Source organism: Phaethon aethereus (assembly GCF_964289735.1).
Source record: "Phaethon aethereus genome assembly, chromosome: 25".
Lineage (NCBI taxonomy): Eukaryota > Metazoa > Chordata > Aves > Phaethontiformes > Phaethontidae > Phaethon > Phaethon aethereus.
In genome coordinates this window covers 4894566-4904791 of record NC_138601.1, presented here as the reverse complement: position 1 = coordinate 4904791, position 10226 = coordinate 4894566, and the positions used below count along the sequence as shown (strand labels likewise).

Genomic DNA, 10226 nt, shown 5'->3' with positions numbered 1-10226 from the left:
AAGGGTTCCAGTCCGCAGTAAAGTAATTGAAGGGCGGAGGGAGATTCTAAAAAAAAAAAAAAAAAAAATACTAAAGGTGCGGTAAAATAGATTGGCTTTCTGCGAATTAGTTACAAGAAGAAGACAATTAAAAGAAGGGGAGGAAAGACTATTTGGGCTGATTCTGCCTTCTTTGCATTCCTCCTTTATGCTCTTACCTTCTTCAGTACCAGCCCCAACGCAATCACAGAGAGAGAGAGAGAGAAAGGAGACCAGCCCGCATTTTCGAGAGCCCCGAATATCAATTATATGCCAGTATATTCGCCAAATTAATTGAAAAGGTACTAAAATTTTGAATGGAGCGGCTGTCCTAAAAAAAAGGCGAGAAGTTCAGGATGACAGATCGGGGCATGTATTAATCTAAAAGGATCTTTTAGTATATTTTACATGGGAAAATGCAATTCCAAAATCCCGTGTGTTATTTGTAATAAGAAAAAAAGGAACGAACCCAACGCGATGGTAGATTATTGGAGATTTCCTTTTTATTTCGAAGAATAATAATCACAGACAAGGGAAAAAAAAAAAGCAACGCGTCGCCATTAAATAATTTGCTACTTTGATATACAACATTTTACGTAGCACAATATTAATTCCTCTTCTTTTTTTTTCCGTAGAGACTTGAACAAGGAAGAAATCCAGGTAAAAATATACACAGACAAAAGAGCATAGCAAGGAGAAAATAACCACAGAGGTTACAGTGAGAAGGCGCGATAATCATTCGTATTATGTACAGGACTATATACGCTAAGTATAATTTGCATTCAGACTTCCAGGTCACATTTTCTAAATTAAAGGTGCTAAACACGACCACGTTACTTCATACCAAAAAGTACACAGCGAAGTACAAACGGAGATTTACAAAGTACTTGTACTATAGGAAGACTCACATAGAAAAATGTGTCTATTCTGACTCTAAAGCCACATTTAATAGGTAGATAGTCATTCTATTGTACAAAAAAAAAAAGACTTTAATATAGGTAGTATTTTCTTCAGTGTCAGGAAACACAATGTAACATTCCTAGGGTTTTTAATTATTTATGCGCTTATCGTTTATCTATTTTAATATATAGTCTTTTCCTGTGTGTTTTTCCCCCCTTTTATTCTCGCGTGGGCTTCCACGTTTCCAGCATCCACCTCTCGCCCCTTTCATTCCTCCTCGTCATCCTCCGCATCTGGTTTTTCCTGGCTGCTGGAACCGGAGCAGGCAGTTTTATTTTCTTTTTTCCACTTCATGCGCCTGTTCTGGAACCAGATTTTGATCTGTCTCTCCGTCAGACACAGGGCGTGGGCGATCTCGATGCGTCTCCTCCTCGTCAGGTAGCGGTTGTAGTGGAACTCCTTCTCCAGCTCCAGGGTCTGGTACCTGGTGTAGGTCTGGCGGCCGCGTTTTCTGTCGGTGCCTGGGAAAAAAACGCGGATTTAGGTCAGCTGGGGGCTCGGGGGAGGTGTTTTGGGGGGTGCTGGTGGAGTTTGCTCTCTTGCTTTTCTCTTTGGGTGCTGCACCCATCCACTGCAGTCCCACGGGGAGGACACAAAATCCTCGGAAGAACTGTACAACCTGCGACAGCTCTTCTTTTTATTCGCGAGATCAGCTCCTTCTGCTCGAGGCTTTCCTCACCTCACCCTCCCTGTTCTCAGCCCCCAAACCACCCCAGGCTTTAATTTCCCTTCATCGAGGAAAAGCGCACAGTGCTTTTTCGTGTTCGCGTCTCCGAGCGATCAACGAACTTCAGAAAGTTTCCTGCCCTGGTAGCACCGCTCAGCCTCCGAGCTCCCGCCTTAACTCTCATTTCGAGAGCAGAAATTTCGGATGGTTGGGGAATAAATACAGAAATACAGTCAAGCAGAGCAAGAGAGGCATCTGCTACCTACACAAATCCAACTATTTGTCCTCTCTTAAAGCTGTCATCAGGGTGCCTGCTTGGAAGGTGTGTGACGGTCTGAATTATTTCAGGGGATGTTTTGGCGCACGGCAGCGACTTCTGGGGCTGACAGGGTGGCTACTACCCCCGGGCTGCTCTGGCAGGGGTGTGCGAGGATGGGAAGCACCTCAACACTTCCCCCAGGCTCCCCACCACCCTCCAGCTGCCTGCGAGAGGGGTTTGGAAAGGGCCCAGCTCCTAATTCTCCCTTCCACCCGACATTTCCTGCAGTCTGATTGGAAATAATTCTACAATATGGTGTTTGTGATCCTGACTCTATTTCCTATGTAAATGCTATGTATATCTATAGTATGATGTATTCTTTCCCGGAGAAGCAGGGATGGTGAACAGCAGCCCTTCGGCCTCTCCTCCACACATTCCACCGGACTCCTCTTCTTCTTCCCCCTTTTTTTCCCCACGTCCCCCACCCCTTTTTATTTTAAAAAGAAGAAAAGATCCAGTCATTAAAAGGAGGAGAAAAAAGAAAAAAAAAAAAAAAAGAGCAAAATAGCCAGGCTAGCTGTAAAGTAAAAATGTGCAGGTCGTGGAATGTGGGTTGTAAAATCCGCTGAGGGGAGAGCCATAAACTGCTGCTGAATGGGGATGACAACTCTATCTCTGCTCACTGATGAAATTCCACAAGCGCGATCGCACAGTGGCAGGGGAGGAGGAGGGGTGCGGGAGGAGGGACCCCCTTTTATGACCGAGGTCGAGTTTCTCTGGTTTTAGGCTCAGCACATCCCAGAGCATCCAGGGCTTTTTTTGAGCGCAGGACCCCTCTTTCCAAACCCTCTCTCATGTTGATGCTCGCAGCGTCGCACGCTAAAAGGGGGGCCTGTGGGGGGGCTTCTTAAATCTAAAGTCGGATAAAAGCAGAGATGAAGCGTTTACGACCAGAAATATTCTGTCTTTGATAAATCAACTATAAAAGTGAATGAATGATGGAGCAGGTAACAGAAAGGACTGACCACCACATCAGTGCGGGGAGAACTCCTGCCTTTATAAGCCGCTGTTTTCGCTTTCCTCTGCTTCGCAGGAGGCTGGCCCGCCACCCTCGCCCCCCGGGATGCTCCCAGGTCCCCTCCCGCACCCTGGCCCGGGCGGGGGGCTCGCTGGCAGGGATGATCCCCAGAGGAGAAGGAGCTCACGCCTTCCCCGCCGGGACAGCAGCGCCTTTCTTCCCCCCCTTTCTCAGGATGACACGAGTGTAAACAGCACCACGCGTGCACACCGGCCGGGCGGGCTGCGAGACCCCATCCCGCCCCCGCCGCCCCAGCTGCCGCGCGGGGAAGTGGGTGTTTAGTTAAACGTTAATTGCCATCAATACCCTGAGAACGGAACGTCTCGGGGACCGCAGGGCTTGAGACAGGCGTGCGGGGGCAGCGTGTCCCGGCGTGGGCCGTCCCCCGCTCCGCTCCCGCGGACCACTGCGCGGCCTTCCGCAGAGGCAGCGTCCCGGGGACCGCCAGCTCCAGGGAGTTGCGGGGGAGGGGGGCCACGCAGGACGGGACGGGCAGGGCCTTACTGAGCACCCCATGGTCCCAAAGAGCCTTCCCCAACGTGCGGAGCACACCGCACCCCTCCGCGGTGATGTTTTTCGGGAGGTCACGCAGATAAACGCGCTCCCCCCATATCCATCCGTCCGTCGGTTTGTTGGTCCGTCCGGAGTGTCACCGTTTTGAGCGCGGGGCTTTTAATCGCAGCGGGAATGATGGGTTGCTGTTTTCTCGTGGCAGCACCGCTACCCTTAACAGCAGTGTCCGGGACATTGTGGTGAGGGACTGGCAAATGAAGGGTTTGTAGCCGAACAGAAAACAAACCAAGCCTGCGAACACCTTCCATAAATAGTTTCTTTCAGAATCTGTATCTACGCGGGGGTAGCACAGTCTCCATCCTGTAAATACAGGAGAAGAAGGGGCTGGCCATTATCCTACAGCTCTGTCTGTCCCCTCGAAGACAAACTACCTTTTGCATGGCACATACACAGCCCCAGCAACACCAATAAATATTTAAAGCTAAAAGGATGGCTTTATGGCGGGGGTGGGGTGGGTTCGCCCTCTCCTTCTCTCTTTTAAAGATGCGTTTTCGGTGAAACGTCATGAAAGGAGTTGGGGACAATTCCCCCCTCCCCCTCCGCCACCCCCTCCCTCCGCACGCCATCAAATAATTTACACTCCCCCCACTCCCCCCCCACCCCGGGCTCCTTTCTTGGGGGGGCTGGGGCTTACCTGTGCTCCTCATCCAGGGGTAGATACGGAAGTTACTGTCGCTTTGCAAATCTGAGTCCCTCTGGTCCGTTTTGCTGCAATTCTGCTTGGAGGCATCTCCCGGACACATCATGGAGAGATTTTGCTCGAAAGGGGAACAGTGCATGTTGAAGGAGCCGGGCTCCAGGCCGTAACCGGAGGAATACATGCTGGGGGGCTGGGGGTGCACGGCGCTGCCACTGGAGTAGAGCCCGGGCATGGAGGCGGCGAAGGGAGGCGTGGATCCGGCCCCATACCCCGCTCGCTGGGTGTTGGAGGAGAAAGCGCAAGAAGTTTGCTCGGGAAAGACTCCGGATGGGAAAACCGAACTTGCGGCTTGATATTTAGAAAATAAAGCATTCGCATAATACAATGAACTCATAATTTGGCCGGGTGATTTGTAGGTCGGGACGTTTTAGTGTCGGTTTTACGAGGTACCGTGATATATTACGGAATTAGAGTCCAGATTTACACCAAAAAGGAGCCCTTTTTCCTCCCGGCCCATGTGACGCGCGGGCACGTGGCTCCGGCGGCGCCAATCGCCGCCCGCTCCCTCCTCGGGGGCAAAAAATTGTGGTGCTGCTGGATTTATAAAATATGATAAATAATTGATGCGATATAAAACCCTCCAAGATCTATGCTGGAAAGGGTGAAATTGTACTGGAGTCGATAAGCAACCTGTAATCAGTTTTCAGCTCAGACCGAGGGAGAAAGAGAGAAGGGGGGGGGGGGTAAAAGCACGTTGCTGATAAACCAGCGTCTCCCTCTCGGTCTCTCTCTGCTGGAGGAAAAGGAAGGGAGCTCTATTTATCCCTTTATTGATCCCGTCTAAAATTCCCTCCTTCGCACCGTTTTCCCCGGCTCCGAGGTACTTTTTCACAAGACTGTACATAATTCCCTCCACCCTTGACCCTCTCCCCCTCCCCGGCCACCCCCCTCCAAAAAAAAAAAAAAAAAAAAAAAAGACAAATGTCTCATTGATACCTAATAGTTTCAGGGTTCTTTTCTCCTAAATGCCATTCAGCTCTATATCTAATTTATTCCAGTGCCACAGGCTTTGAGCTTCGTATTGAGCTGGCATTTGCTTTCCTTGTTGCGAAAAATAAAGAGTGTACAGATCCCTTGTTCAGCGTGTCAGCGGTTCTGCAGGACTCAATTACAGTCAGAAGTAAAACCTTACCAGCTGGCTAGTTTGCTTTCTGCTAGAGAAGCAGAGACATCTTCCAAAATGTGATCTGCCTTTTTTTTTTTTTTTTTTTTTTTTAAGGAGGAGGGGGTTAGAAAGAAAGAAAGTCTTACAGGCAGGAAAAACGCAGCCCAGACAATGGTGGCTGTGGATCTGGGGTTTGTGCTGTTTCTCCTCTCCCAAGGTTATGTTGCAAGGGGATGGGTGAGCATCCCCGCACTCCTCTATTGCCATGGCAGGGCAGCTCGACAGGCGAGGGAGCAGAGAGCAGCTCAGCTGCTCGACGGACGATTGGAAAAAAAAAAAAAAAAAAAGTGTGAGAAAAGGAGAGGGGGACCAAGAGCTGGGCTTCATCTTGCGGGGACAGTGGGGTGGGCGAGGAGAGAGGGAGAAAGAAGGAAAGAGAAAGAAGAAGAAAAAAAAAAGCCAAACCAACACACATTACCTTCAGGAAGGATTTCCACACAGCCTCCCAACCTGTCACCACCCAGGAGCTGCTAGAAACAACAAGAAGAGCAGAAGCCATGGCAGTTGCCCCGTCCCCCTCCCCTTCCCCAGGGCTCCCGGGCAGCAGCTCCCCGGCCCCAGCCCCTGCCTCCGCCCGTCCCAGCAGCCACCCAGCCCGCCAGCATCTCTCCAGGCAAAGAAGTCTTTGATGGCCAGGGCTGCAGCTCCCACACAATTGACTTTTATTTCCTTTCTATCAAAGTGGTCCTGGAGGAAATGGAGCAGGGTAAAAGAATGATGTCACGGAATTCTCGCTTGTAAACTTTATTGTAACTTTCTTCCGCCGCTTCCAGGTTTAGACAATAGAACAAAGTGATGAAAGAACAACAAAATATATCATTAGTTCCCCCAATAAAGTAATTCACGTATACAGTATACATTCTTTTTCACAGTTAACCTAAAGATCACTTTACAACTTGCTTCACTGTGCGCATGCTAACTAAAGGAGAGAAAAACGCTTTTTTTCTTTTCTTTTTTCTTTTTTTTTCCTTTTTTTGGAAGATACACTTAAAAATTGTAAACAAACAAACAAAAAAAAAAAGAAAGAAAATCCCGAACCAAAGAAAAGAGCAGAAGTAAGGAAAGTAAAGAGAGAAAGAGAGTAGAAGAGAGAGATAACTATAGCATAAATAGGCAGTTTCATGTTGTTGGGATGTTTGTTTCAATAGCTACCTCCAGTACATACAGATAAACCACAACAAAAAAGGTGGAAAATAATAAAAATAAAAGTGCACAAATGTAATTTCACGTAACTCCTATAGCATTGAAAGCTATGTTAACCAACCCACCCCCCAGGAAAGAAGAGAGAGACAGAGAGAAAGACAGAGAGAGAGAGAAAATTTCACAGTCATGTTTTACATAAGCTATTGCGTTACACTACCACTAGTTAATAACTGGCAAAAGGCAGGAGAGACCTCCCGATCACTTTTGCATACTGTTCATTGTATCAAAGGATAATCAGGAAAGTGGTGCTTACAGCTATATTGTTTTACAGCAATAAAAGGTTTTTTTTTTTTTCCTTTCTCTTTTCTATGCATTGTTGGTTTTTTTCCCACCCCTCCCTTACATTAACTGCCATTAACGTGGGGCTCGGGGGCTCTGCCACCCCAGCAGCGCTTGCCTTTCAGTCCTTAAAAATCCTTTTATTTCTTGTCTGCCTTCTGTGCTTCCCCTTCCTCGTCCACCTCCTGGGCTCTTTCCATTTTCTGTTTTTCCAGTTCTTCCTGCTCGCATTTGCTGCTGGGAAACTTGTCTTTGTTGTTTTCCTTTTTCCATTTCATCCTCCTGTTCTGGAACCAGATTTTGACCTGCCTTTCTGTCAATCCCAGGGCATGCGAGACCTCGATCCTCCGTTTGCGGGTCAGGTAGGGATTAAATAGAAATTCCTTCTCCAGTTCCAGCGTCTGGTAGCGGCTGTAGGTTTGCCTCCCCCTCCTCCGTCCAGCGGCTGCTGGGGAATTGCAAAGGTTGGGTGGAAGAGGGGAAGAAGAGAAGGTTGAAGGATACATAAACCAGGCTCGGGAATAGGCACACACACACGCTCACACACACTCACAGCCGCTCGCACACACTCACAGCCGCTCACACCCGCTCACACACACACACACAGAGGCACGGGAGGGGGAGGAAGAAAGGACCGGCAGGAGCGAAGGCAGGAAGCAAACAGGGAGAGGGAAAGGCTCCTGTCGAATATTATACAAGGGAAGATGGTTATAAAGGAAAGGGGTGATGGTGGTAGGGGAACGGGGGGGGTGTCACCCACCAGCCCACTCCGAGCAGCCCAGCTATAGCCTGCACTTGCACACTTATTATTACCAGAACCACAACAACAACAACAACAACCAGACTCCGGCTCTTCGGGATCCCGAGAAAAAAAAAAAAAAAAGCGCTGCAGCCCGGGGAGAGCAAGCAGCACCAGCGAAACCCCGACTCAAACGCGAAACAAAAATGAAGGGGCTTTTTAAGGCTATAAAAGTGCCATAAAGTTTAAGGACGCTTCCTTCCACAGAAAGCCCGGCTCGCTCAGCCCCCAGAAGAAAAGGTCTCCTTCAGGGTAATTAAACTATAAAGCAATTTACAAGTGCAAAAGTTTACCCCCATAAAGCAGTAAAATACAGTCACTGGGGAAGAAAAAGGGAGCGAAAGCAAGCAGGCAAGCAAGAGGGGCAGAAAGAAAGCAAGAGGGCTGCTTTATGGGCTCAGGAAATGCCTCCTCGCCGTCCTTTCCATCTCGCCTCACCTTGCGGTCGCATCCAGGGGAAAAGCTGGGTCGGAGAAGGGCTCTGCTCCGAGCTCTCCGCCTCCTCTCCAAGGCCGCTGGCAGCAAGCTTGCAGTCCGTGTACTGCACCAAGTCCGACTCCTGGGCGCTGAAGAGGCTCTGCCTTTGCAAGGGGTCGTAGCCATAGAAGTTGCTGGGGTCCCCATGGCACGCCACAGCGCAGGGATTCTGTTGGTAAGGGGAGCTGGAGAGTGAGGATGCTCCGTGGTAAAACTCCTGGATTTGGGTCGGATGCTGGAAGGTGCCCCCCGTGCTGGGTCCGTACACCACCGTGGGTCTGCCCCCAAGATCCTGAGCGAACCCGCAGTCATAGTAATTGGGACGCAAGGAGTCCCCGGTTTTGTATTTGGAGAAGAGTGAGTTGACAAAATAAGAGCTCATTTTAATTTAAATAAGAATATTTGTTTGGAGGAGGAAGAAAAGGGGTAAAAAAAAAAAAAAAAAAAAGCCAACCAAACCAGACCACGGGAATCTATTAGCAAAAAAAGAAAGCGCTAAGATGCTAAGCAACGACAGTTTGTGATTTCCAGGAATATAAAAGGAGGATATAATCAAAACTCTAAGCCTGCATGATATTGAATTCTTTCCTCCCCCCCACCCCTAAAAAAAAAAAAAAATCGCCACTTAAAGAGTTCTCGCTTTACATTTCCAAGAAGAGATGCCAGTTCATAAACAGTTTTCAGTGATTTACTTCAGCGCAAATGAGTTGTTTCATATTTTGCAGTGTCTTTTCATGATCATTTGCATCTATTACCAAAACCTCATCCTATTGGCTTCTCCTTACTCCACACGGACTCTGCACCGCATGATTGTGAAAGGAAGAGTGTGAGAGAATAAAGAAGGAAAAGCAAGCGAGGGGGAGCGAGAGAGGGAGAGGGAGCGAGCGAGCGAGAGAGAGAGGGGAAGGGAGAAGGAGGTGGGGTGAATATACGGATTAAATATGTTTAACTACCTACATTAATGAGATATCGCTCGCCTCACAACAAATCACATACCTAGACCACCCAAAAGATTGATTTTTGGGGAGTGTTGGAAAATTAAAGAGAAGCGCTCGCAGTCGTTAATTTCAAAATTTTAACGAGGCAGTTTTAGCCTTTTTAAATGTCAGGGTCGCTTTGGAAAACTGTAAAAGAACACGATTTAATTGCTACCAGTTTTAAAAGGTCCTATAAATGTAATTGGTATTTTAATACAAGTTATCAAATCATACAGCTTCTTACCCTAAACATATTTTAAAACAAACGAGGTAGTCATATTTAACATTTTAATGATCAATTTCCTTATTATTGATAAAGGTTTAACTATCACATGAAGGGAATTGCATTTGTAATAGCCCCAAAAAAGGCTGTAAACTGTTTAACAAACTATAAAACGCCATAAAGCCGGGGATGTTGTTGTTGTTTATACCGCACTACATAAAAGCCGTTAGGATTTTACGAGTTCGTTCCTCTACTGCTATAAACCAGAGGTTTCGATTGGACCCGTCCGCATTACAGCGAGATGTTGAGGTGTCAATATTGAATTAAAATGATTATAGTTTTTCATATATAACGTTGACTTTTTGTGTCTCTCCCGCAGCCCCCTCCCTGCCTCCTCCCCTGCCGAGGACTTGTTCAAGATGTGGTTGGGGACGATCGCGAACTAAAAGTATTGTGTCGCTTATCACACCCAGAACAGAACCTTTATGGTCAGTAACTGATGGCTGTTCCCTGCTTCACCCCCTCCTCAATAACTTCCTTTTTTTTTTTTTTTTTTTTTTTTTTTTGCATGATACTTCTGATGAAAACTGGGGCGAGCAGGGGGTGGGGCAGGGGAGGGGGGAGAGATGCTTTCTATTTTATTGGCATTTGGTAACAACGGAGCAAACTTACCCCGAAGATGCCAACGCTGCAATTTTCCACCATCTAAACACACAGGGGGTAGATTTTGAAATTTATTTCTCGCAGTCAGCAAATATTACCGAGACGTATTTCAGTTAATAACGACACCAAACCCTCCCAGCCCAAAGGCTGCCCCAGCCTGCCTGACACCCACGACGCCCCTCCAA

General features: G+C 47.8%; 2 protein-coding genes across 2 annotated transcripts; both read right to left on the bottom strand.

Annotated features, from left to right (window-relative positions):
- Positions 1–1185: 1185 nt before the first annotated feature.
- On the bottom strand, positions 1186–4589 carry HOXB7 (homeobox B7; the record flags this gene model as incomplete). Its single annotated transcript, XM_082010665.1, has 2 exons — positions 1186–1439; positions 4190–4589. The coding sequence occupies 2 exons, from the start codon at positions 4587–4589 to the stop codon at positions 1186–1188; spliced, it is 654 nt and encodes a 217-aa protein (XP_081866791.1).
- A 133-nt stretch (positions 4590–4722) lies between these two features.
- HOXB8 (homeobox B8) lies at positions 4723–9155 on the bottom strand. The gene is made up of 2 exons (XM_082010666.1): positions 8140–9155; positions 4723–7350 (listed from the first exon to the last, which is right to left on the bottom strand). Exons 1-2 carry the CDS (start codon positions 8558–8560, stop codon positions 7043–7045), a joined length of 729 nt encoding a protein of 242 aa, XP_081866792.1. The 5' UTR covers positions 8561–9155; the 3' UTR covers positions 4723–7042.
- Between the last annotated feature and the right edge of the window lie 1071 nt (positions 9156–10226).

Coding starts and splice junctions, on each gene's coding strand:
- HOXB8 (XM_082010666.1), bottom strand. CDS start 8,560: ATGAGCTCTTATTTTGTCAACTCACTCTTCTCCAAATACAAAACCGGG. Junction 7,351..8,139: donor CCCCTGGATGCGACCGCAAG/GTGAGGCGAGAT, acceptor GCAATTCCCCAG/CAGCCGCTGGACGGAGGAGG.